The sequence below is a fragment of the Aythya ferina genome, assembly GCF_964211825.1.
Source record: "Aythya ferina genome assembly, chromosome: 20".
NCBI classification, from domain to species: domain Eukaryota; kingdom Metazoa; phylum Chordata; class Aves; order Anseriformes; family Anatidae; genus Aythya; species Aythya ferina.
The window spans coordinates 1,793,212-1,820,541 of NC_140318.1; the positions used below are offsets into that span (position 1 = coordinate 1,793,212).

The 27,330-nt window shown below is 44.6% G+C and overlaps 2 protein-coding genes and 1 long non-coding RNA gene across 26 annotated transcripts in view; 2 read left to right on the forward strand and 1 right to left on the reverse strand.

The window, feature by feature from the left end:
* Nucleotides 1–27,330, reverse strand: part of CRB2 (crumbs cell polarity complex component 2) — a 126,811-nt gene that overhangs the window by 52,801 nt on the left and 46,680 nt on the right. Inside the window, exons 4-5 of one of the 4 annotated variants that reach the window (XM_084493725.1) lie at nucleotides 11,190–13,123; nucleotides 10,881–11,099 (exon numbers count right to left, since the gene is read on the reverse strand). In XM_084493725.1, the coding sequence (XP_084349851.1) occupies nucleotides 10,881–11,099; nucleotides 11,190–11,196 (226 nt within the window). In that variant the 5' untranslated portion in view covers nucleotides 11,197–13,123. Of the gene's footprint in view, nucleotides 1–9,232; nucleotides 9,424–9,627; nucleotides 9,784–9,824; nucleotides 9,842–10,880; nucleotides 11,100–11,189; nucleotides 13,124–27,330 lie in introns of those variants that run through there. The other 3 variants (XM_084493728.1, XM_084493727.1, XM_084493729.1) reach the window with 3 other exon arrangements.
* LOC311421885 lies at nucleotides 5,871–8,202 on the forward strand. Of its 2 annotated transcripts, XR_014685096.1 has the most exons (4): nucleotides 5,871–6,130; nucleotides 6,684–6,809; nucleotides 7,009–7,045; nucleotides 7,896–8,202. It is a non-coding gene; the product is annotated as an uncharacterized lncRNA (long non-coding RNA). The 2 variants fall into 2 exon arrangements; XR_014685097.1 differs by lacking the exon at nucleotides 7,896–8,202 and having other exon boundaries at nucleotides 7,009–7,290.
* STRBP (spermatid perinuclear RNA binding protein) overlaps nucleotides 9,812–27,330 on the forward strand; it is a 79,435-nt gene continuing 61,916 nt past the window's right edge. For 16 of the 20 annotated variants that reach the window (XR_014684933.1, XR_014684934.1, XR_014684935.1 and 13 more), the window contains exon 1: nucleotides 10,325–10,401. The gene's annotated coding sequence lies outside the window, so the exon portion shown is untranslated. Of the gene's footprint in view, nucleotides 9,915–9,992; nucleotides 10,083–10,324; nucleotides 10,402–10,521; nucleotides 10,541–27,330 lie in introns of those variants that run through there. The other 4 variants (XM_084493754.1, XM_084493761.1, XM_084493757.1 and 1 more) reach the window with 4 other exon arrangements.

Here is a 27,330-nt window from a genome sequence, read left to right on the forward strand (position 1 = left end):
GAAAAGGAGCATGAAAACACCAAGATGTTTTGATACTGGTAACTTTCAGGCTCTAGAATAATTATTGCTGCTACTGAAGATGTGTTAGCTTTCCATGAAGAAATAAATATGAGCTAACATTCAGAGCAGACTAACTGTGTACATGTAGGAGAGAAACCAACTCTTCTGCACAATTCACAAATTCGCAATGGGAGTAGTTACTGCAGGGATCAAACATGCCATCTACCAAACTTCCAGTAATTCAAAACGATGTCACTTGGAACATTATTACATAATACAATAAATCCAGGATTTGCTGAATTGCTGCAAGCCTTTCTTTTGGAAAAGCTCAGGTGAGAACACAAATCTGCACGGAGGAGTTCCCAGGTAATAAAACATATGTTTCCTATTCATATGGCTCTTAGCACCAGGGTATCCAAGCTCTTAACTTATGATGCCAACAGCATTGGCCTCTGCATCCATCCAAAGCCTCTCTAGCTTCTTCCTACAACAGATCTGTATCTTCACAACATTTTCAGAAGATGCCCATATGTATCCCACACCAGTTGCACCCGGTCAACCAAAGAGCTTTTCCAGTCTCTGCTACACCCCTCATAAAATCCCTTCATTCTACCCCGAGGATTCCAGTCTGGCAATGCAGTTTGGACTATTTCCCTTACTCAAACCTTGTGCATTCTTCTGCCTTTCATATATGTAAGCACTGACGTTTCACTAATGCACCTTTTGATTTGCATTTCTCCCATGTTTCTGCTAGACCAGACACATGCAGCATGCTACACAGCTTTAAAAAAAAGCACGTAAATATCCTTAGAATGGCTCAACAGCATAACAGACCGTATGTGGCCCTGGAACACGGGCTGTGCTCATTTTACTGCTACCTGCTGAGCACAGCCGCCAGCATTCAGAGCACTGTAAAAGGCACATTACTGTAACAATGACAAAGACAGTGAGCACTACTTGTACAGTGTCTAAATGAGCGATACAGGCTGGCATTTGGAGACTGACAGTTCAGGTATTTTGTGTTTTAACCAAATTTCAATCACCATTCAAACAATAAAATGCTTGAACGAATCAGTTGTTCCTGAGGAAGCAGAGTATGATTTCAAGCCCTTTTGCAGAAAGCACACCTGGGTGTCTCTGAAGACCAGCATGATGACAAGCCTTCTGCAAAGAAAACTGGAGAAGATCAAACTGTACTTGCTTAGAAATCGTTCTACCTTTACAGGATTTGAACTATACTTAGACTGCTGATGCCCTGTTAGAACGGAGACAGAAGCAGAGTTACAGAGAGAACAGAGCAGCTTTCAGGCATCACTCACAAACCCAAGAAACAGGTCACAGTGGGCAAACTGCTGGTACCGGTTCTATCCAAGTTTCAGACTACTGCAGAATTATATTTATTTGTAGGATCTTTGATTATATTTATAAATACATATTTATAATATATATATTAAAAAACCAGCCCGTGTTATGTACTTCTACTCTTTCCCTTTAAATTTTCCACAGGACGTTGGTTTTTTTAGCTGCCAATTCTGTGACCTTGCTGGAAGTCACCAAGCCAGAGATCAATTAGTGAGTACAGAATAGAGAAGCAGCATTGACTGCATTCTGCCTGTCCCTTGGGAAGAACAGCTATGCTTCAGGGTAAAAGCAGCACAAACCTGGAAGATTGTTATCCAGTGGGAGTGCTGATACTCAGGCTGGTTACTAACTGCAGGATGCAAAATGGAGGACAGAAAGGATACAGGAAAATCTCCTCTTTCCTTTGTCTTCCCCATTTACAATTTTCCAGTAATTTAAGAACAGTTTAATTTTACATACAGTGAATCCTTGTTACACTAAATATCTACAGCAAATACACCATGCTGGTTTCAAGCTATGAGTGTTTGTTAGTGCCCCATAGGAAATTATCCTTTAAAATATTTTCTGCTTTTCACACATCTCACTTAATCACTTAGCAAACTTGTGATTAGTTAGTCTGTAAAGATTAATTGTGAATATGCAAAAATAAATTAAAAGAAACCTTTACTGAATCTCAGAAAAGTTTTCCTGGGTTTTATTAGCAAAGGGAGAGTAACATTATCAGTAACATTTAAGCGTGATCAAAATTGCTAAGAAGATTCAACGGTGGACTGTCCTATAGCTGTATTCCCAGTATTACATGAACTCCAGCTCTTTAGTATTTAAATCAGTACATAAATATTTCACATAGAACTTAGCCTGCGATAAGCCACTTGCCTTGTTACTACACTGTTACAGCAGTCTCTCGGCTTGCCTGAATTTGCAGGCAGCTATCATGCGATTTGTGTGATCCACTGTTCTGTGCAGCCCCTCAGAAGGAACCTGAGAGATCAATAGCCCTTAAATAAGTAATCAGAAGAGCTAAAATCATGTAGGTTATCAAATAGCAAGTGGGATAAATAAAAAGTCACAGCTCCGTGAACATCTGTGTATAATAGGATTTTTACATTCATTTGTTGAGTTAAATGATAGGACACTGCACACCGAAGCGTAAGAGGCAGAACTGACAAACAGTATCCAGAATAGGAAAAAAAATAGGATAACAACACATATCTACATCAAAGGTACTTGGTACGTTAATTGGGGGAAAAAAAAAAAAAAGAAGATATAACGAAAGCCTTCATTCTCCCAGTCTAATGCAAGACAATCTGAAATTGAGGACTTGGAATCTATCTTCTAATCACAGAATGGGTTGGGTTGGAAGGGACCTTTACAACCATCTGGTTCCACCTTCCGCTAGCCCAGGCTGCCCCCAGCCCCATCCAGCCTGGCCTTGAGCCCTGCCAGGGACGGGGCCTCCCCAGCTCCTCGGGGCAAATCTGAGCCATGGAGCAAAGACCACGTGCAGCACGAGGCACTTCTACACTCACAGATGTGCTGCACTAACAATGCAAAAATGAATGTAAAATATACTCTAGTGAAAATACAGAAGTATATCTGTTTGGATGTCTCAGGTTTAATCTATTTTATGACATCTACCCTACTCCAGCACATTGCCCTGTCATACCTAGAGGAGGTACCTGCCCCACTGCCTTACCCCGTTACAGAGACAGCTTGTCTGACTTTAAAGTCCTTTACTGTCTTCCCTCAAGGAGGCCTCCAACCTGCAGTCTCTTCAGCCTCAGCAGGGAAATTGGTCTTCTACATTTTTAAACATTTAATTCACTTATTTCCACATTCTTACACAGTAACTCCACCTTCCACATCTGTACAGGCTCCTGCTTCCTCAAAATGGCTTAGGAGAAGAAAAAGTTTCCTATCCATATCTGGTTGGAAGACTCTAAATTACAGCTGATTAGACTGCTGAGACTAATGACCTGACTGCTTCAGGCTTGCATTTGGGCAGGTAAACCCTGGGAGCTTCTTTGCTGCTGTGTGATCGTCATGAGGGTATCTGCACTACCAAACACTTTGGGCTGCCCCGAGGATCATCTTTACAGACTGGGCTCAACTTTCCCTTAATGGGGAAATCTGATACACTTCAAAATTGATGATCAGCATTTCCATCTACATAACTCATATGACGCAGACATACAAATCTTCCTGCTGCTCCAGCAGCACACACAACTTGTTCGCTAGTAAAGGCTTACTGAAATCTCCAGCTACTGCATACTCTACATCTAGACAACACCTCAGGATATCAATCGAAGTTTACGAAATTTTGAGGTACACACCTAATGTCTGGAAGATGACCTGTACCTGTTGCAGATCTCTCTCCATTTATCACTTTATATGATAATACCAGGTAGTTAAGCAGCAGCATTTTGGGTAAATATTCTCAAACATTGACAGGCTGCTTCTAGTTTATACAACACAAGGAACACATCACAACATCATGAAAAAGGTAAAACATTATAAGGTATGTCTTCTCCCATGATTCTAGTTAGAGAGAGATACATATATATATGTATATATCAATACTCATTTGTCAGATCTAGGTTTTGGTGTACAGGACCACATCTGTTTGCTCCTAAGTTTTACTACTCAAGGATGAATAAACATCAGGAACTGTCCTGTCCCCATGCTGAGCTCCTGGATCTGGACAGCACTCCATTCAGGAAATACTCGCACCAGCTTCAGCAAGGCCAGGATTTTATGCCAAGGGTACAGCCTGTGAACATTTTCCAAATGCTATTGAATTCTTGTTGTAGTCTCACAAATTTTTTAATGATGTTGTAAAACTACTGCATTATAACCACAGTCCTCATTACAGCAAGACTTTTAGACCGGATTTCTGAGCATGGTTCAAAGCTTTTTATTTTTGTCTGACTACTCTTATTCCTAAGAATTCTCCTCTTTCTGTTGATGAAAATGAATCTTGGTAAAAGCTTTTTTCTTCTGCTTTGTTTTTTATTATGACTGTATCGCCAGCTGCACTCACACAAACTCTGACTCCAGCTCTAGGCTTCAGGGTCATTGATGGACACTCAGCTATTGCTTTCATCAAAAAATACAGACTGCTATAGACAAAAACAGATATGGGGAGAAGAAAACATGCAGTCACAAAACAAAAGAGAAAAAAGAAACAGCACTGAAAACAAAAACCTTTTGTACCAGAAACAGATTGAAAACGGAAAGAAAATTAGCATTTAAGAATGAAAAAGCCTATTCAGTGTTGACGTTACATACAACACCCGCGGAGATGGAAGCTGGGTTTATTTTTGATAGCAGTACAAACATTAAAGATAAGCCACAAGCATTTAGAAAAATATGGGCGCAGTAGAAAGGTTCACGTGACGATAGATATTTTGCTTTTAATCTTGACCTGGAAAACCTCCTCTGTGACAGGGTCTCTTTACGGTGGAGGCACGGTCCTGCCCAGTTACTCTGACTTAGTGATAAAAAGGCCACCCAGGGCGTTGCTACTCTGGGATGATGGCAGGTTTTCTGTCCTAAACTTCAAAGATAAAGGAGAACAAAACCAAGAACAATGTAATATATCAAACTGAGACCCTTCACTGAACTGCTGTCTTCCTTTCTCTTGTCCAATCACATTCCTCCCTGAAAGTCATTACCCTGACAACTGTATAACCATTTCTCTAGAAAGACACAAATTTTCCTCCGAATGTACATGAAGATATTTATCTGTGCACACAACAGGTGAAAGCACTTCCTTTCATGATAAAAGACAAATGTTAGAAGTCAGATCATATAATAACACCCCATTCCCAAGGGAGAGATGCTAAGGATCAGGAGACTTCGGATGATTACTGCCTCACCTTTATCAAAAATTTTAATTAAATGCTCATTTAAGGTTGTTACATGTTTTCTGTTTTCCCCTGAAGGTCCACAATTGTTGTACGAGTGATGTCAAACGCCAGTAACTACTGTTCCTTCTCACTTGCCTCTCAGTAGGGACTGACACCATACTATCAGCAAGAATTTAAGTTCTACCAACTTGCAGAAACACTTTGAGACAAGAATCAAAATTACTTTTTTTTCCTCCACACTGACCTATGTTCACACGTGACAACATATGCAAGTGATAAGCAATACTGCAACAGTCCTAAAAAATTCTCTTTCCCCTCTTGGGGGACGCTACAGGTATTTAAAAAAAAAAAGTATTAAGTTAACTCCATAGCTTTAATTTCTCAGGAAACACACCTGGAATACCTGCCACAACAAAACAACCTCAGCAGAAAAGACGTCTGCATAAGCATGCTCAGTTTCAAAGCCAGCTGTTCACTGCTCTGCGTTTTGTCATGAGCACCAGTGGAAAGTTGGAGTTACAGGCTCAGCAGCTGCCAGGGGGCGGTGAGGGAACAAGGGGACTGACGGCAGCACAGCCCGCAGAACCAGCTAGATGTTGGGATGCCCAAGACTAGCTACACTGCGCCGTGTCCTAAACAGCATCTATAAAGACAAGATGAAAGCACTTTTGGTTCAGGAAGCTGCTGATGTGCAGGTTCACTACAGACAACTTCACCTGGGCTGGTTCTAGCCAAAGAAAGGAGTAAGGGATGCAGTGATGGGGGCAGACCAAAGGGACTGATATGCTGAGTGCTGGTACAGAGCTCAGAAATTCACTTGTTAATAGGAGGAGCACTACATCACAACACTCTGCAAAGCTAAGACATTAAACAAAGACATGGAGTCAGAAGATTAACAGGTAGAGTAGCACAGACTGGAATATGCACCTTTTTTTTTTTAACCTAGACCTTTGTTGTTTTTAATAATTGATACAAAATAGCAAATGACTCACTAATTGCACTTCTAAATTGTAACCCAACCTGGAATCAATCACACATGGCATAGCTTCTGTTCTTATTTGAAGCTAAATCCACCTCAGCGCATGCAGTAGTCTCTAATAATTGCATTAGTCATAACCTGAAAGTGTTTCCCACTTACTTGGTTCCAGTTCTGCTTGCTTTTCAGGCTGATCCTCATCCCTATCGCTAAAAAGATCTCTGAAATGTAACCCCACAGAGCCTGCTCTGGGACCTGAAGAGCACTGTGGCACATTTCACTGTATGATTTCTCCCCTCAGAGTCTAATTTTCCTCCAGTACAATTTTATCTCCTTTGCTTCCAGTCCAAAGTCAAACAACTAAACAACTATCGTTCAGGATTACACAAAATACTAGTGAGTAATCTGTCAAACTCTTAGTAATGACTTAGGTACACAAAGAATCAGATTCACACATACTGTCATTTGTTTTGCAGCATAGATTTGAGATTTTTAAGTACCCTCTACCCCAGAAAGTCATCTGTTTGATTCTCTCCCTTCTTCTGAGATGCTGGTTTTTCCCTTCCCGCACTCCAGACCACAACCACAAATTGACTATACAGGTACTGAGCTTTTGATTTTAATGCAGATTTGCAGAAATATTGGTTTTAATATCTGCACAGTTGCCCTACAAAAATAGGGACTTTGTTTTATGTTTACCTTTCATGACTACAGCTTTAATCCACTCTCCATCTACTTCATGCTGCTTATATTACAACCCTTTAACCTTCACCTTCTGCTCTTTTATTTTTTTTCCTGTAGAAGCCAGATGACATCATGACTTTCCACTTTGTTTCCTGTATCCTTTGGCATTCTACTTCCCTTCGTTACTTTTCTCCTTACAACCAAATACACAAGATGTAACAAAGCTCTAGACGTTGTTTTACATTATATGGAATTGTTTCTGACTTCATTCCTATCATTAAAGATGAGTTGCTTTGTCAAACTTCAGTATTTTCTTCAAAATACTTTGCAGTTGCAAACCATCATCTTAACTTATCACCTGTCTAAATCCAAGTCTCCTGTGTGGAAAGTATTCAGACACTGCCAAACTTCAAAGCATGCAAACGGTCACATTAAATGTCATTACTCCCACTGAAATTAAAGTTAAGCACATGAAATTATTTGGTTTTATAGGTTAAAAAGATGTAAAGTCAAACAAGTTCGTTTTCAAATTCTCTGTTGTTTTTGTTTGTTGGTTTTTTTTTTTTTATTATTTCTTAGAACCTGAAGAAACTAATTGCACATATAAAGAGTTGGTTTTTTGTTTTGTTTTTTTTTTTTTTTTTTCATGAAGATTTCTAAAATATATGCCTCAAACAGCTTTTTTTTTTTTTTTCCAATTCAAAGTCTGTCCTCAGATACTTTTGCACAAATCCCATTAACTTTGGTACATATGTCTGAAGGCAGAATTTGAAACCTGTAAAGAACTGGGTCACTGGACAATGGCAAGTCTCAAACAGAGATTTCTTTTCTGTGTTATAACAAGAGAATGCCTCTTCCCTCAGGCACTATGTGAACATGCCCATTTGTCTGTAAACAATACCAGACACTTGAAAATTGATAGGTTACATTTCATCCTTGCTCACGTAGGATTTTTCTCTTTGCTATAGCTAATAGCCATTTAGTCCTCAATGTAGCATTTGTAGCTGATGCTGGATCATCCAAGTACACCGTCCCATGGGGCTGCCTCACAGGATCTCAGTGCCTGGTTCATTCCAAGCTTAAAATCAGTAACTATCAACAGCTTCTTGCAAAGAGTTCCTCTGTTATTCTGGCTTTTGTTTGGTTGGTTTCGGTCCCCATGAGAACTGTTGGTCATATATACCAACCCCTTCCTTTCCTCTATTTTTTATTTAATACTGGTAATAAAATTATCAGATGTACAGAATGCAACATAACCACATACGAGATCTGCAAGCTGTAAAATCAGTCTTGGCATGGATATTTTTACAAGCTAATTCTATATTAAATGTCTCTGAAATAAATAGAAGAGTTCAGTCACTTACTCTGTGTGCTCTACATTAACATCTCAGATCGGTATGTTTTTCCATATAACTGGTTATATCCCATTATATACTTGTCACAGTACAAAATCTACACAGCACAAGTCAGACCACCCTCAGCTAGTCTGACCATTCAGGAGAAAGAAGAAATCGCTGTGCAGTACTCAGGTTGTGAGTTTCCTTTCCATACTCAGCTTGGAAGTCTAACCCAGACTACGTGAGTTGGGCGTGTTACCTCTGGCAAAGTGCTTCAGCTCATTTTTTGTCTCTGTGTCTCTACAGCCTTTGTGATTCCCTCAGTTGTTTAGGGGATGCTGGGAAAATTCAAAAATACCAGATAATGTTCAAGCATCCCCTTGACACCACAGCCTTGCAAAGAAGCCTACAAACTATCAGCGGTTCAGTTTGAACAAGCTAGGCCTCCCACTACATGTAAAGTTATTCATGCACGTGTGTTTTCTACTTCTCTTTAGAATGAACGTTACTGCTTATCTTCAGCACTGCAGAATTCCAAAAACTACCGCCTTTTACCAAAGTTCCCTCACAGGCTGCTTTAGCACAGCATGTTGCACGTTGATTAGTTTGGCATGGCACTCCCCAGTCAATTGCCTTTCATCCCTGCAGCCTATGCAAAATTGGTTTTGAAAAGTGTGAGAAATTATATTACATAGTACAATCGCCATGAACTAATATGTTCAAAGCTGAGCCTGAAAGGCACTTAAACTAGAAAACCTTGCAGAAATTTTGAAGCGCTCACGCAAACAGCTCTGGAAACATTTGTCTCTTACATTGATCCTGGAGTGCCAAGTCTTGAGAGGAAAAAATAATATTTTTGCACAAATTATGGGTCAAATATCCTCATTTGAGGCACTCAAATGTAATGATATTGGCCATTTGAATGTTGAAGCAGAAGCACTGAGGTTCTTTGACACGCATACCAACAAACAAAAAAACCCAGACCCAACCTTCCCTCCTCATACCTAAAGGTTTCAGCATGCTAGCACTGCTCTGAAGCGTTTGAAGCACATTACTGGAACTCTCTCTCTGACTTTGTGTTAGTGCCCGTGGCAGATGGAGCTCTAGAACCGTCAGATGTCTGGGGCTGGGAAGAATTACCACAGGGCAGCTGAAATCTAACTGGAACTGAGAACGTGAGCCTTTGTCTTGATTTCTAGAGGAGAAAGACGTGTATTACCGCACGCTGTATTCCTTGTGGTGCCCACCCTGCCCAGGCTCACCCACAAGTCCTGATTTTAACGGCCTAACACCCGCTGCGGGATCCGTGTGGCGAGCAGCCCGCACGGTCACCCCGCTCCTCAGCGCAGCGCAGGCCGCTCCCTCCCACCGAGGGGCTGGGGAAGCACCGGGGCCTCACCTCACACCTCACCCCGGGCCGGGCCCTGTCAGAGCCGAGCGGCCGGGCGGGGACGGGACGGGCACGGCCCGGGACCGGCCCTCACAGGGGCGCCCTGAGGCGGGGCCGCGGCGCCCCCGCTCTGAGGGGCCGTGGCCGGGGCTCCCCGCGCGCACCTGCGGCCGCCTCCGCCAGGCCCCGCCGCGCCGCTTGCGTACCCTGCGCACGGCACGCCGGCACCTACGCCACTTGCGCAACGGGAAGCCTCTCAGGTGCAGCGCCCGCCTCGGCGGCGTTACGGAGATTCCGTAAGGAACACTGCCCTCTTTGAGGGGCTTTACGCAAGCGGCGTACCGAGCTGCGGGCTCGGCCGCTCCCGCCTCGCACGGCCGCGGGAGCTCCCTGAGGCGCCGGGAGCGCTCCCCGCGGGCGGCGGCCGGGGCCAAGGCGGGGTACGCGGGGCGCGGCGGCCGCAGGTAGGGCCGGGCCGAGCACCTTTACGTCAGCCCCGCGAGGCCGCCGCGGTGAGGGGAGGGAGAGAGAGAGGGAGGGGAGGAGGAGCGGGCGGCCCGGCGGGGCTCCGCTACGCACTCTGCGCGGCATCCCTCTACGCCGGCGGCGTAAGGCTCCCTCTCAGGTGCAGGCAGGGGGCGGGCTCACGTTGCCCGGCAGCCGCAGCCTATGGGGGCGCGGGGCGCTGTCACGTGCCCGAGCCCCGCTCGCCGCTGCGGAGCCGGAGGAGCCGGACGGGGCCGGGCCGGGCCGGGGGCTGCGGCGGGGCCGGCGGCCGGCGGGGTGAGGGGGGGGGGGGGGGGAGCGGGGACGGGGGGGGACTGAGGGTGAGGGTGGCGGGGGGGGGGGCTCGGTGCTACCCTGAGGGGAGGCGGGCGCCGGGCACCGCTCCGCCCACTGCACCGGGCACTGCGGGCAGCAGGCAAGGGCAGGACGGGGGCGGCGGGGCCGTTAGGGCCGGGGGGGGGGGGCGGGGGGGGCGTGGGGACCGTTAGGACCGTTGGGACCGTTGGGGTGGGGGGAGGGATGTGAGGGAAGGGGGGGTGCGGCCGCGCGCCCTGAGGGGCCGTTAGCGCGGGAGGGGGGGGGCTGGGGGCGGCGCGGGGCCAGCGGGGGGCGGGGGGGGGGGAGCCCGGCCCCGGCCCCCCCCCGGTGCGTCCCCGGGGCCCCCCCAGCGCCGCAGCCCCGCGGGGTGCGGGAGGAGCCGCCCGCGCCCTGCCCCGCGCTGGGGTTGGGGTCGGGTTGGGGTCGGGGTTTGTTACCTTTTATTCCCCTTCCTGGGTTCGCCCCGCGCCGGGGGCTGTGGAGCCGCTGCTTGGTGTGCAGGGGAGAAGTTCTGAGGCTGGGGATCCGCTGGAGGGTCCCCAGGGGGGCAAAACGCCAGTTCTGTGTGGGGCTGGATGTGCCGCTGCCCGGCCAAAGGGCTCCCTGGTGATCCCACGGCGCTGTGCGATCCCAGAAAGGACGGGGAGAACGTCCTGCTCCAAAGAGCACAGAGCAGAGCGTTGGAAGGGCTGGTAAAATGGTGGAGTTGGGATGGGTCTGAATTTGCGTGGCTGTGTCCTACAGACCTTTCATTTTCCATACAAGGCTTAGGGTATTTCTTACAGAAGACTTAACATTTCTGAGCGTGGTTAAGGCGAGGGAAGACTGAGGTGCACGCTGCTGTCAGGTGGTCATAACGTGACGTAAGGTGTTTCAGATCTCCAGTTCTAAAAAGTGCTTGCACCACTGGAACGTAAGTCAAAATAGTTGTGCTTACACAGCCGTGTGTCCTGGCAAGCATCTGAAACCCAGTAAAGGCAGAAAGTTAACCTCCCTTCCTTCACTCGTGCAGAATAATTATCTGTTCTTGGAAAGAACAGGGAAGGAAGGACTCTGAAAACTTTGGTCTCGCTGTATTTTGGTTTTGAGGATGTGATGACCTCTCTTTGGGAGACCCAAAGGAAGCAACTGAGGAGGCAGAGAGGGCCTGGTGTTTGCAGCAAGGGAGTGAAGGTGGAAAAGTGCTGCCTGTGCTGGGGGACAGGGGGAGGCCTTGAAAATATCTGAGGGAATGAGTAAGGCCAGGCTGTGTCCATAGAGGTTGTACTGGTGTTTTCCTTTACAAGTGTGTGCTGGTTGCTTGCAGCCTCTCAGAAAGCAGAAGAGTTCTCCAAGAATTTGGATAGTCTGCCTCTTAGATGGGCCATCAAAAATGTGTAAAGGATGGGTTGAGGTTATTTCCTGCCAGTCTGGAGAAGAAGTAGTAGAAGGCCGTGTCAGCAAACGGGCTGGCTGTGACTTGTACTACGTTCCTGGTCATTTTTAGGAAGTTGGACTCTGGAAGTTCTTGGCGTGTGTCGTTTTGTCTCTCTGGAACTTTCCAATCATTGTCTTCTGCTTCACATTAGTGTAGAATGAAGGAAGGAATAGGGAAAAGAGTGGGTACGGATCGCTAATGGTCAGGCTTTAATATTTTGTTTTCTTTCTCATTATCTTGTCGTTGATAGCACAAGTCTAGTGCTGTTTTCGCATTCCTCGTAGAATCTTTTGTTCTGGCAAAGTTTCTTACTCCTGTTTTATAAAAGGGCCGTTTGTCCACGCCGATCGCTATTATTGAACTATCGACAGTATTGTCGTCTCCTCCCAAAGAGGATGCTGAGGAAGCACCAGGTCTTGCTCCCAAGGGTTCACAGGCTAAATGGAAGGTAGGAATCTAGGACTGAATTTCTTGGAACTGGATGAAACTTCTACCTAGAAATACCCCTGTGTTTGGGTGAGCCCCAGCTGGTGACTGAAGGTTGCTGAGTCCAGCCTCGTGGCTTGTCCTAGAAGATGGAATTCCAGCTGCTTCTGGTTGCTGCTGCTGTAAAACCAATTGCAAGTGAGAAGAAGTGGTAGGCAAGTGGAAAGGTGTAAGACAAGGTGGACCTCGTGTGCAGATCCCTACAACAGAGTCTTGAGCTAGCTAAGCAATCGTATAGAAAGCCATTGGGCGGAGAGGAGCAGTGTGGGAGCAGAGGGCAAAAGGCATGCCTTCCGTAAATATTAGCGTAGAACTGAAACTCGGTGCAGATGCAGAGTTTGGGAACTGGTTTCCAGCTTGTGAGCAGAGTCTTTCCCATGGGTGTTCATTCGGTAGCAGTGATGCTTAAGGTTGCAGAGTTCTTTTCTTTTGAAGCCACTCTGTTCCTCCAAGGTCTGTGGCTGGGCAGGCATTTTTTTGAACTGTCTCATCTAAAAAGTGAAGCCTGTTGGGGGAGGAGGGGAGAGTAAAGGAAAAAGGGGAGGGGGGAGCTAGTCCAGGCTGCTTCATCTTGTGAAAAAGCCTCACTGTAGAATCATAAAAGCTGCACTTTTTCCACGTTGCTTTGGAAGCAGCTGAACTTTGTAACTTGGCATGTAAATAGAGCTCTTTGAAGAGCACGTCCATGGCTGGAAAGAAGGGAGAGGGAAATGCCCTGGCTGGTTAACAAGCTTGCGTGTGTGTAAAAAGCCACCGTGAGCGTGCTCACTGACGGACCTGTTGGAACAGAAAGAAAAGTTTGCAGGGTCTCGTCCTTGGCTGTGCTGATGTGTGTAGGCACGCTGGCCGCTTCTAGGGGTGAGTATAAATATGGAGCTGCAAGAAAAGCAGGCAGTTTGAGGATTTCTGTAGCTTGGGCTGGATGAGGGCGAATACCTGGAGCCAGGGAGGGGAAGCATCCCCCAGAGGTGCCAGCGTTGCAGGAGGCGCTCAGAAGGTGTGCAGGCCGGGGTCCTGTCTGTGCTGAACATGGCAGCTGGCAGCTGTTGGTGGGTTAGGGTTTAAGATAAATGTAGCCATGCCAGCAGAGGACTGGAGCACCGCATTTTGATTTCTGTAACTTATTTTGTATCGAGGTCAGGGAGAGGAGGCTTTTCTGTTCTGACAACATATGCATGAGGAGCACTTGGCTGAGGCAGTGTCCTGGATTTGCTGTAAACTGAGCAATATTGGCAAGTGAAGGTGATTTTACTGCTGTATACGCCGCAGCCATGAAATTAAAGGGAAAAATCCTGCTTAAAGCAACATGAAAATTACAGTTACAGATTTAAATGGCAGAAAAATGCAAATCTCAAACGTTTCTACAGGAATCATAGTTTTACTGCGTATGTTGTACTTGCAGTGTGCACTTGGCAAATAGAAACTTAGCACTTGATATTTAAGGAAAGAGAAGCCTGTGCTGTCCTACCTGAAAATATTTGCTTCTATTTTTATTAAAAGCAATGATTAATACAAACTACAAGACAAGAGACAGTATTTCTTCAGTTGTCCTTTTGCATTTCTTGGCAGTTGTATAGTTTTTCCTTCTTATGTGCGAGTCTTTCACAGCGCAATGATGACAGAAGACATAGATAGTGGCGCATGCACTGTGTCAGCTCACAGACAGTGTTTCTATTTAGCTTTTTCAAAAAACTTTAAATTGATGTCCCTTTAAGAAAAGGCATGCATAAGAATTGTTGCGAATGATATGAGTGAGTTAGACTTCTCGCACTTTGTATTTTTGGACTTTATTTTGTAGCTATATTACCTTATGTTTCTAGTCCTTTAATGTTAAACATCACGGAATGAAGGAGGGTTTGGACCTCGCTCCGTGTTGGTCTGTTGCCTTGTACTCATACTTCGGCTTTGCAAGGCATATACTGACCTTTCCGTTAATTTCCTATGCACCATAGGAATGTAGAAAAGGTGCTGGGTATAGGAGAAATGTTACAAAAAATTCAGAGTATGTGGTTTGTTCTGCTGCTACTGAAAGGTATGTAAAGCATGGTACTGAGCTGCTCCCTCCCTCCTGCTCTGCCAGCTAAAAGCAAGAATTGAGCCTAATCCTACGCGTGGATTTTCCATGCAGCCGAGCGAGGCTGCTTTGTTACTGGGCCATCTGCACATTTGCTGATTGGTTTCTCAAGTGGTAAAGACCATGGATTATTAAAACCCATGCCCTCATTGTTTTACTTAATTGATTTTTTTCATAGCTAGGCAAAATTTTTCTCTTTCGTAGTAAAATGTTTTCTCAATGTGCTGGCAAACTACAGGTGCCTACAGGAGGAATAATCTTAGGAAATCCAGTTGCTGCCTCAGTTTAGCAGATCTCTCAGACTGGGGAAACTTAAGTGATCCTGCTGCACGGGTTGAATTAAAGCAGTGCTCTTATGTTGTGGCTTGGCATACTGCTTAAGAGCCTCAAGATGCTACTTGTGATTGACATAACAAAATGTAAATTATATGCTGTTTTACTAGGCTCTAATTTATCTGTCGTAAGGTTTGTGTACCAATAGTACTAAGCTCTTTTTACAGCAATGCTTCTCTTCCATTTAATATCTGCATAGGGGAATTGAATTACTCTTAATTGTATGCTTAAAAATAAAATAAAATTGGGGCATGTCTGGCTATCACAGTAAATTAAATTTTGCTGCTTCACATTCTTATTGTGCATTTACTTTAAATTGACTTTATTGAAAAATTAAATGCTTGAATAGCTGATTGGGAGCAACACTCTCACTAGTGGGTGGTCAAGAGATGTCAAAGAACCTCGAGAAATCTTAGAAAACAATATCCATTAAGGTTTTAGACCTTGAATTTCCCGATATAGTTAGTGGTGTGAGAGGCGAAGCAGTGACCGAAGCTGAGCACTCAATGAGCTCAGTGGTGAGGAGCTGCCACCGCCTCTCAGGCATTCGTGTCCCATAGCAGGAGCAGAGAAGCACAAGTTGGTTTGGGAGGCCTTTACTTCTCTCCTTCCTCTGACTCCTGGGAGGGGAGACACTTTCACTAAAGGTACTTGTTTGACTTGTAGCACAGCAAAGCAGAGCATTAGTACAGTGTTTTAAGTGCTGGGCCCGGAGGTGTTTTTAGTGTTCTCTGAGCCACAGGTATGTTGTTACATGGGGAAATGTTTCTCCCAAGCTATTGCATTAATTCAGATGATTATAACCTTAACCAGAGTCTTCCCCTAATCATAGCTCTCAGCTGGCAGTGTCTGTCTTCCTGGAAAAGCACAAATGGGCTCCAGGTGAGCGTGAAGCACAGACACGGGTGCTGTGCAGAGCTGGTTTGGGAACAAGGGCTGCCTGTTTCTACAAATGAGCCTTGGCAAAGCAGTCACACACTTGAGGCTTGGGAGCAGGATTTTCATGGGCACGCAACACTGCTGATCTTGTCTAGTGAGATTTCACTGCAGAAGGGTTTATCCTAGTGGCAACAACACTCTGAAACTGAAATATATATATATATTTAGGGGGAGGATCTTTAGCTGTGGATTTTGTAAAGTCACAGAGTTAACCTTTGAGGAGGCATGAAAAATTTTGCTATTTGTTGCAGGGCACTGGCTTTTGTTATGAGGTAGCAGCCCAAACTTTGTTACCTGTCTACCTATTTAACCTGTCCCATAAACGTGCTGTCTCTTGAGTGTTCCCATCTTTGTTCTTTTAAAAGCATACACAAAATTGAGCAAGAAAAGAAGCCAGCATGCTGCATCCTGCTGAATTTAGTTGATGTTGTTGAAATGGGTGAAGCTTTTAAAACTGCTGGCTAGTATGTGCAGGACTAAAGAAGGCATTTAATTTGAACAGCCGCTCTTCTTACAGCCTGCTTAGCAAAACCCCGAATGGTGGTACTAAATGCATCACCTGGACACTGGATGGAAGTCTACAGTAAAGGTTGCACAAGTCCATTTCAAAAAAAAAAAAAAAAAGATTATAGCTTGTACTAGACAGAAAAAAACAACATTTGATTTCTCTGTGGTAGGAGATTCAGCTGTCCAGAGCGCTGCTGGGTCTGTGTGTCTGTTAGAGCATGTAGCGTGGTGATAAAGGGTCCCACCGGGCAACCTTACAAGATAAGATGAATAGAATTGGGTTGTGGATGTTTTTCTTAACCCTAGAAACAAATAACGTGTAATCAGTTGATGTAAAAGTGCTGACTAATGTGTGTTAACATTTAATCAATTTGGAGCCAAGTTTAAGGGCCAGCTGTTTATGTTCTTGATGACCTGGTCCTACGCCTGGCCTGGAGCTGGGCAGAGGGCAGTGCGCTGTGGAGCAGCTATTTAATGTCCTAAAGCTTCATGATCTCTTGATTTGATGTCTGGATAATTGGACTTAACAAATACATTAGGGCTTCTTTGGTTACCCAGTCATGCTGTCCCAGTATTTAATCGTATAGAGATGTAATTTGTTGCTTCAAAGTGGTCAGCTATGCCACTTGGATGACCTTAAGGATGGGTGGCTGTTTCGCTGTAGAAGTGCCACTTGTTATGTATGGAACAGGGGCTGTTGTGTTAGGCGCATCACGCTCAAGCCCAGGAGAACTGCGAGTGTTCTTTCTCCAACTGGACATTGATAAAAAGCCCGGAGAATAAACTCTTCAGAACCAGGCACAGAGCAGCACTGATCTAGTGAAGAAGTCTGGTGATTAAACTGAAAGTATTGATTATGGGAGCATTTGGCTTCTTTTCAGGTTCTGCTGTGGATTTACCACATGATTTCATTTCTTCATGTCTCAGGTTCCCCTTTAAAGACCTGAAATGTTTCCCTCTGTCACAAAAACTGTTAGTTTGAAACCACTAATATATGTACTTGGGTAAATATGGTGACAAGTGTTCTAGAAAAGCCAGAAAGAAAGGCAAACACTGGGAAAAGGGGGGTTGGAGACAAGGCTGATAACTTCTCCGCTTCTGGTGGGTGAGGGTGAAATTGGCGGCTGCCAAAAATATGAGCTCAGACAAGTCGCTTGTTCTGCTCGGAGCCCACATCTGCACACACCTCCCCATCTCCACAGATGGCCAGGAGGCTGAAAAGAGAACACAGTTGTCTAAATTTGTGTAAGAGAAAAGAATCATGACTCCCACCTTGAAGGCGAATAAGAACCTCTTGCAACTGTGGTATTTCTGACAATTTTAAAAGTTTGGTTGAATTTTCAGTCTTAGCAAATTACGTGAAACCTGACGCTGTTGTAACTTCTAAATACATAATTTTTACACTGTGTTGTGTTAAAAGATGGTTGGATGCAACTGGACTCCATTCCTGTCAAAACTCTCCTGCTAAGGAACCAGTTGGATTCAGAGCACTTCTTTGCATGCTTATGCTGTAACAACTTACCAATATGATAATTTTCCTTTTGAGATTTCACAGTACTACACGTTTTAGAAAAAAACAAGTGTCACCATCTAAATAGTGATGGTACTGTTTGAAACAATCATCAGAAAAGGCACAAAAATAGAAATAAACTATTTTCTTCCTTATGTTTCTTTTCTTCTAACAGTATTGTGGGAATGAGATTGTAATATTTAGTAGGTTGGCTGTTTCCCTACCATCTGCTTTATCTTTGGGGGGAATCTAGTAATTTTTCTCTGTTAGCCCATGGGATGTAGGATGTGGCTTATTCCAAGTAGATGGGAGTCATTATTATATAAGTAGTGAGCTCTTGACCAAAAGTCTGTTTTTGTGGACGTGGCCTTGTGTAATAGACCAATAACAAGAGTACTTTACCAAGTGTGCCTTTGGCAGGTCTCTGATTAACTTTGCAGATAGTGATTGAGAACTGAATGCTTCTGAAGCTTGACATATATTGTTTCTCCTCAGCCAGAACACTGAAGAACCTGAAACTGGAGACTTCCTGACTCTTTCAAAAACAAATGAGCAAAACTGTGTTGTTTAATTTCTTGCTATGGGTCGGGAGCCTGAGCTTCGTGCCAAGTTTCAGTAAGAAACAAAATAGGACTGCAGAGTTGAGAGGAGAAAAAAACTTCTTATAAGGAGGGTTTGAACAGGACTGCTGATAAAGCCACAACTTTGAGAAACTTTGACTTTAATACAGAAATTCTTAAAAGGGAGATGAGATATGGCCTGCCTTAAACATCGTTGGGTGAACTACAGTTCTTAGCTGAACAACTTCCCAAGTGCGTAAGTGCAGTGTTTCAGGCCACTTAATAGAGATTCCACATTAGTGTTGGAATAACTGCATGTTACAAATGAATCTGATTTTTCTGTGTAGTTGAAAAATAACACACCTCTGTTTTGGTTTCCGTTGAGATGTTTCCAAGTGTGCTTTTAGTAAAGCAACATAAGCATAGTGTCATTGTCATAACAGCATTCCACCCCTGGTGAGAAGTTGCAGCAGCACTGTAGGAAGGTGCCATCGGTCTTTTCCTTACAGGATGTCAGTCATTCTTGCAGCACCATGTCTGCAAAACTTTCTGTGAAGGCTCTGTCAAGTTCCATGAAATTTTGGAAGAAGCAAGCGTTCTGAAAGAACGTTAAGGTAGAAGAGAAACAGGCGAGCAGAGAGTTGAATTAAGCTGATTTGGATCAGTGATTTGCCTGTAGGTAGGTAGAGTCCAGATGAAGCTGCCAGAAGTTCCTTCAGTAGTTTGAGTATCCGTTTGCTCCTGATGCTTGTACAGTTACTGCAGTGTTTGACTATCACGCCGGTGCTTCTGCAGTTGCTGAAGTTGGCTCAGCCTGCCTCCCTGCAGTTCTTCCTTGGAGGAGCTGCTTGTGGAGAGCTCATCTGGGCTTGGGACGGACTCAATGGTAGGCTTACTGTTTGCTTTCACACTGAGATCTGTAATCTTTATTTTAATGTGACCCCCTTGGCTGGGTTCTTTTCTTTTGCTTGTAAATGTTTGATCTGCACGTGGAACTCGCCATACTCTTGTGCCAGAAAAATAAAAACTGGCTTTCTGTTTGCACTGGGCACTACTGATTTGCAGGAGTCGACTGATTTCACTGCCAGCTTTAGCAGGTGCGCCGTGCCTGAATGGGGGCTCTTCACCCCCTTCGTGCAGTACAGTAGCAAGTCTCATGCTCGGTACAGAGAAGATTCAGTTTTGGCTGAGAGCTGAGGAGTACAGGGATTTGCTGTACTTTTCCTCTCTTTTCTTTTTCTTGTTCTGTTTCTATTTGTGCTCCTCTTGTGTTCACAAAGTTTGGAATGTTTCCTGAAAGGACTTTGTGTGTGTTTAGCGTTTTTATTGGCAGATTGGTTAATAATTGGATAATGTGCATGCACAAAATACAGCCCTAAGTCTCCTTCATACTTCAAAATGTTGGAACAGATCAGAAAACTGTCATCGTGGATGCTGTAAGAGGGCCGTGGCTGTTCAGCACTGCAGCACAAGAACAGCTTGCAGGTATTCAGCATAGGAGTGATGGAACGGTGGCTGCTGCGGAGCCTCATGCGGGGGGAGGAGAAGAGCAGGGAGCTCTGGCGGCGCTCGCTGTGCTGCTCACGGGAGGGAGAGAAAATTGCCCAGAGAACCACATGTGCAGAGTGCGTGGAGCCCGAGGGAAGCGGTAACTGTTGGCTGTGTTTGCTTTCCTTTTGTTTGTTTCTTAGGCGCCTAAGAGATGTTTTTAGAAGGAGGGTAGAGTCACATAACAAACAGCGATGGAAAGTGGTGCTTTGGCAGAGCTGGGCTTCGTGTAGGGATCGTGACATCGAAGGGATGCTGTTTGAGGTGTGTGATGTGGGCACAGGAGGGGGAAGCGAAGTGCTGACATCTGCTCTCCTGGTCATCCTGGAGTTTCGGCTTTCTTCTTTAGTTCGTAAGAGAGGTGCTGTCAGGCTGATGGGGTTGGGGCCACATAGAGGGCCAGCTGGTATCTAGTGTGAAGGCTGCTTTTGTTGTACTGAGGGGAGTGAGCTCCCCTATCTTCCGTAGCCTGTGCCACGTAGAGCTTCAGAAATGCTGCGTGGCAAAGCCAACCGCCTGATTCCCTTGCAGTGCTCTCCGCAGTAACCACAGGCTACTGCAGGCTAGGATCTGCGCTGGTCTTTTGGTCTTTTCTTGTGTGTGGCTCTAATTCATCGCATCCCTGTGCCGGGGCTGCTGGCAGGCTGCAATGTGCTGTGACTGGGTGACTGCGAGGACTCAGAAGTCTTTGAGGCCTAAATTGGTGTGTTGGTGACTTGGCTAATAGGAGAAATTAGTTGGTTTTTTACATGTGCATTGTCTGTAGGCATCTACATATACTTGCATGTCTTTGGTTTCCTTTTTTGTTATTTTAAAGCAAAATCATGGTGACAGTGTAAAACCTGACGTTTGCCACGTGACAGAAACAGGCATGTCCCAATGAAAGCAGAAGTTGCTTCTTTTCCTCCTTTTCCCAGCAGTGGTGCTAGGAGAGGAATTTGGAGAGCCTTTAAGGTGCCAATAGCACACAACTTTTAAAAAGTTTAGCCTTTTGTCTCTGGCAGAGTTGGTAACAGCCGTGAGATGTGAACATGATGTGCTGCTGGGTTCTTACTGCTGCCTTTGAAGTTATTCCTGGGAGGCTTGTGCAGTGAAGCCCTCAACGTGTGTCCATGCTTGCAAGAAGCAGCATTTGTAAGATTTAATCTCAACATTTATGAGCTAAATGCCCCAGAACTGGGGGCAGGGTTCCTCCTGCCCAGCCTGTTATCAGAGGAAATCTTCTGAGCTCAAAATCTGGGGGAAAACGGGACACCGGTCCTTGAATGACAAAGATTTTTTTCTGTGGTTTGTGTCTCATGTCAATACTGACTTGGATTCAAATTGTTGAGCGTGCCTGAAATTAATTTCCTTCAAAACCAAAATACTGTGCTGGAACTTGGTGTCCAGGGCGCGATGCGTGATGCTGAGGAAGGGGTTGCTGGATGGAATGGGGCTGCAGAGCTTCCCCTCACCTTGCTGAACGGCTCATGGCCCTTGCTGGTGTCCTGAGATGTCCTCATTTTGCTGGCTTCTGTTCTTCCCGAGAACAGACTGTGTGCCTCTTGCTGCCTAACAAAAGAGGGACTCCATTGTCCTCTTCTGAAAAAGACGGGGGGGGGTCACTGAGTCTGTGTCAGTCTGACTTTCCAAAGAGTGGAGTGCTCAAAAAATCTGATGTCTGAAAATAGGACACATTCTGAATTCAGTTCCTGAGATTAATCACCCCATATTCAGATACTGAATTGCTAATTTGGATGCCATGAATCTGCAGGTAATTGTTGTCAAGCATTTAGCTGGGACTCTTTGCCAAGCTGGCCTGCAAAGGATGGCTCCGCTCCTGCGAGCGAGGGCAGCCAGCAGCGCAGCGTCTGTGCAAATTGAACTAAAGAAGGCTGAGTAAGGGGTGGAAAGCTGGTGGGGTGGGGGCTGTGGCACACTCCAGGGCTTAGTGTGTATGGTAAGTGAAAAACTAATTTATTTTCCAAGTCCTGCCATAGATTTACAATGACATTGGGAATGTCACTTGAGTCTTTGGAGATGGGGTCTCTTCTAAATGCAAACAGCATCAAACGTGTACCTGTTACCAGGGCTGGGGAAGTAATGGCTAGGAAGTGCTGTGAAATTCTTGCACGCACAGCTACGTTCAGGGAGCGTTTTGCTCTCTAACGAAAAAGCACATCGGAGCTTCCTACTGCAATCAAAATGGAAGAGCTTATTATGCTTCAGTCCCTGCTGCTAGGTTAAGCTGAAGATTGCTGTTTCCCACAGGTCAGCGGTGGAGCACTGGGTAGTACTGTCTGTTTACCAGTAGATGGAGAAGTAATGACCCATATTTCTTTAGTTTGTAACCTCCGAGCTGTTTCATTCAATTTATTGTTCATGGTGCTGCAAAAAAAAAATCTCTTGAATGGCAGCAGAGTGCTAGGGACTCGCAGGGGCTGCAGGGAACTTGCGGGGACTGCCGGTCACTTCCACAGAGCAGCCTGGTGACACCTGCCTGTTTTGGTCCGTGTCTGCTCATCAGATTTAAGAATGAGGCCAGAGTCTAGAAGTGTGACATATTTGCCCCGTGGTACATGGAAAAAAATTACCCCAAGCACTTGAAATGAACCTAGTTATATAAGTAGTCCTATTGAGCAACAGTGCTTGGAGTGCCATGGAGCTGCCTTTGACTCCTTTATTAGCTTTAATTTTCATGGTGTTTTTCCAAGAAGAAAAAACACTAAAGTTTTGTTCTCAGCACAGGGATAAATGGAATGTCTCTGTCACTTGTCTGAAACCATGTGTTGAAAGGCATGATTTTTTCCTAACAGTTTTGCAGAGTAATAGAACAGAATATGATTTGGATTACAGCAGACACATGCTGGGTCAGTTTAAAGTCTGCCAACTTCTAATTTGCAATTTCTAGAAAATTTAGAGCAGAAACATCTGAGTGCCTGCAGAAATCATCATTCTAAATTTAACTTGCAGATTTTGTCTTGGTAAAGCAGGAAACTGTCTGGTAAAATTTGTCCATTGAATTCCAGGGAGTAACCTTTCTTTTCTTGTGCTGAGAGGTCTACGTAGGTAGAAGCAGTTATATTGAGAACATTAGGATCTGATTTTTTTTTTCTTTTTACCACCAGAAATATAGTTCTAGACTGTAAAAACTAAGGAGATTCTTTGTGCTCTGAAGATTAGAGTTCAGTGTTCATGTCCCTCTTTTTTTTTTTTTTTTTTTTCCCTTTGCCGTGGTATCCTGTAATAATGATGGTGTAGTGACATGGCACAGACACAGATGGCTAAGCAGGTAAGCAAAACATTAGGACTGTAATACAGCTCTGTCATAACGGCTGACTGATGGCTGAAAGGTTTTGTATCCTATTGCCCAGCTTAGGAGAAATTCCATTGATTTATAAAGTAGCTGTTTTTCTATTTAGGTTTTGATGTTGCCCTGTGCATTTGATCTGTGCAGTCATACCCTGACGTGTTGTGGCTTCCCAAGTACACCTTCTTTGAAAAAAATAAAATTAAAAAAAAAAACACATTCACTGTTGCTTTTGGGAACAGCAGGTTCCCTGTTATCAGGGGAAGCTGATGTGGCTAGACACAAAATAGTTAATGACCCAAAATAAACAAACTTAGATTGTTTTTCTACAGTCTTTCCCTCGATAACAATTTCAAGTGTTACTTCTAGCAGCTATAGTGTACAGAGGGGGCTTTGGGGAGAAAGTGAGATTTTTGTTGTTGTTGTAAATTGATCTTCCTGTAAAGCTGAGAGCATTTTGAGTGCTGCTATCGATTACACACTCTATTTGCTTCCCTCAGAGAAGAATGGGCATGCACCCTGTTTTACATTGCAGTTGCTGTCACGCACTTCTGTTTCCTAACCTGGATGTCTTCTTCCTAACCTCCACAAACCCCCCAAATGGCTCGGTCCTTTGGCTTGTGGCAAGCAAGTTGCCTCCAAGCCTCTGGTGTTGGTCATAGCCTTATATTTTGATGTTCAGAGGTGTTGCTTAACGTTGAGAGAGAGAGCAAGGTAGGTTGGCAATTACAGGGCCTAAGGAAAACAGTGGGGAATGGTGAAGATGAGGGAGCCTTCTGGTAATGAACCAAGAATCAGGACTGTGCCTGCTGCTCCGAGTGAAGCGGCACTGGAGATGACATTGTTACCTATGAAGAGAGATTAAAGGAATTCATGGCACCATGTAAAAACTTAAGGGAAGCAACGAAGCTGGATCCATGTTCTCGTAACAACATCCTGGGGGGTTGCTGGCTTTGTGCTGTTTGCTGAGGTCAGGCTGACTTCTTCTCTGCCATCTAATGTGGATGTGGCGTTGGTTTTTATTCTCATCATGGGTGTTGTTGCTAGCTTTCATGCCTAAATAAACTACTTCAAATATTTTCATAGGTTTATCGTGCCTTTGAAGTAAATCCATCCTGAGGCTGAAAGGAGATGGCAGCCAGGGCACTCTGCAGCGCTCGGCCCTGCTCCTCTGGGCAGCTCAGACTGTCTGCGGAGCTGCAGCATTGTGAGGGAGAGTTTCCAAAGAGGAGGCTTCTGTTTCCTAAGCAGCCTACAATGGTAGTCACAGTTTTTGTTTTAAACGCTTCTGTGGCATTACATACTGTGCCACTGAGCTTCGGGCTTCCCTGGAAATAATGATCTAAGACAAAGAAGAATACTGAGACAATGCACGGTAACAGAGGAACAGGCTGAAAATACCAGGACTGGAGCATTGTCTGGTCATCCAAATGGCACTAGAATGTGGTCAAGTCTGATGGCAGATATGGACTGGCAGAGACCACAAGAGCTCTTTGCATAATGCTAGCAGAGACTAGCTAGCAGTCTTCTCTTCCAAATTCTTGTGAATCTTTTCTCTTTTTTAAAAAAAGTCACCGAGGCAGCAAGACTGACATACTAGAAAATGCATTTAAGTGGAGAGTCATGAATGTTTAAACTGGCTAATGTGCACCATATCCAGCGTGAATTTGCAATATTGAAAATGCCAGCTTCCTCATGTGCTGCCACTGGGGACCTCAAGGAAGAAATTCTAGAGGAGAAGCTGTTGGTTAATTTTGCTATTAAGAGTTGCTGGGATTTAATCAGAACAGCATTTGTTCTTAAAAACTTCTTAATCCTTTGAAATTAAAACTTTTTGTTAGCATTGGAAAAATACAGATCTCAATGCTGTCTAAAATACAGTATTTACATTCTTATTTGTAAGACAGAATTACTAAATATGTATTATCTACAGCACAGACTTTTGTTGTAAAAAAAGTCGTGTTACTTTTCTCCTTCATCTCGCAAATTGCTGAGTTATGTATTCGCTTGAGACCAGGAGCAGGGATCACCTACTACAGCAAATGTGTTCTGCTGCTGAATGGTTTTGCAAGCAGTTTTAACTGAACACTCTTTATTTCAATAAAGATAAGATCTTTTGAAAACTCATAGATCTGAGCATCCTCTACAGTAAGAAACTCGTAATGAGCAGCATTGGTGCTTGAGAGTTTCTGTGGGTTTGGGGCAGGACCTGGCTTGAAGGAGAATGCCCCTAGCTTTGACCTACCCCACAAAGCACGACCACAGCCTTACTGCTGCGCTGGGTGTTTGTCTGTTCACAGTGCCCGCTGCAGCTGACCTGTACCTCAGCTCTTTGTGTCGTTGCTCTTGTTCAGCAAAATGTTTTGGATTGGATGCAGATGGAAAGCTGATGCAGGAGCTGTTGGGGAGTTCTTGCTGTCGTACTAAAGGGAGAGGCAGATCGTGTATTGTAAGCAACCTGTATGTGTTGGTGAACTTGTGAACGTGCTGCTGTGGCTGTGCTTCTGTTGAACAGGGATTGGTAATGCAGACAAGACAGGGGAAGCAGGACATGGTGCTTCAGAGTGTGCAAGGAGAAATTTTTCCATGGTTCTTCCATGGTCTAACCTACTGATGGAGGAACTAGTGGGTAGCTCAAAGGAAAAAGGTCTGCATCTCTTATGTAGGAATGTCTGAAATGCTTTCTTCTACGTTGGTGAGTGGTCACAAAACACCAACCTGTTGGAGAGCCCAGGAAGTGGCTAATGATACTTCATGGCAGTAAGCCTGTATGTTAAATGATACCTGCAGAGACTATCTTCTAGGAATTCAAATTGAATAGATATTTCCTGGGAGGGTTGTGTTGCCTTGTTGTGAGAGAAGCAACTGTGTGATATACCAGATACGTTTCATGTATAGCCTATTTGTGAGCTTGCGTGTGTTTCTTTTTAACGCCTTTACAAATATTAACAGATAAGATCGTTAGTCTTTTAGAATAAGCTATTTTATCCTATCTGATGTGCCTAGAATAAAAAAAAAAAAGTCTGCTCTGATTTTAGTTTGAAGCATAAGAGTGTTTTTGATTAAGTACAAATAGGGCTTTTCTGAATATGAAATTATACAGGAATAGACTCATTGCTGAGATCTAGCGTGTCACCCGAAAGGCTGTCCTTGGGTGAGGTAAGAAGTTACTGCTTCATGCAATTATCCTTCCTTCACTTGATGAGAAGTGCAAACCACCAAGCTGATCTAGTTCTGTTTGTCTGTCTCACTCCCCGTTTCATTTCCCACATGGGGAAGGAATGCCGTGATTTCCAGCATGCAGGCTGCAGCACCTGCTGCTCCGTGTGTGTGCTGCTTCGGCCTCGCTGTCCTGCGGAGAACTCATTCTCCTGGGTTGATGAGTGACCTCTTGGTCTTTTCCCCATCCCGGTTGTGTGTCAAATGCTGCTGGTTGGCAGGCTGCAGCGTAGGTCAACCCGCAGTCTTTGGGGTGTGAATCACAACAGGAAAGAAACTGGGGCACTGCAGCTTTTTGAGTTAAGCTGGAGGATGCTAGGGAAGGAGTGTCCCAGTTCTTCTTCTCCTCAATATTGTGGCTGCTTCCCGCTATGGTTCTGGAACAAAAAGCCTCAAAAGTAAGGCTTTGGACAGAAATACGGGGATGGAAAGTGGCTAGGAGATGAAGGTCTGTAAAGGTGCTGGGATCTGAGCGCAGGGCAAGGCTTGGGCAGTAAGAAGCCCAGCATGGCGCTAAGCTGCGCTGTGTGCTTGAGGAGGTAGAGCTGCGATTCTGTTTTGGGGAACGTGATGTAACTTTGGGCATAGATCCAGAACTTCGCTTAAGCCAAATCTGTCTCTGGGAAAACTGACATTGCAGATGGTTTCATTTCAGTGTAATGTAATTCTTTTTATTAATTTAGTTAATTCTTCAACTGTAACTCAATGTAGTCTGTTCTATGGAATTCTCTGATTCTGAATGTTGATGTCAAATTCTGACTGCTTCACTAACAGGTGAGTACTTCAAAGTAGCTTCTGGTTTCCAGCACTCAGTTTAGCCAGAAGAGCAGGAATGCCTGCTGGAAGTCAGAAATCAGTTTAACATTTCAGACATGGAGAGTCTAGTAGTGGTTTCTGTCTAGTCTCAAGATGAATGCTTCACTATTAATTATTTATGTACCATCTAATTGCGATTTTTTTAAAGATGCTGCCAAGAAGTTCTCCTTTTAAGATATTTTAGTTTTT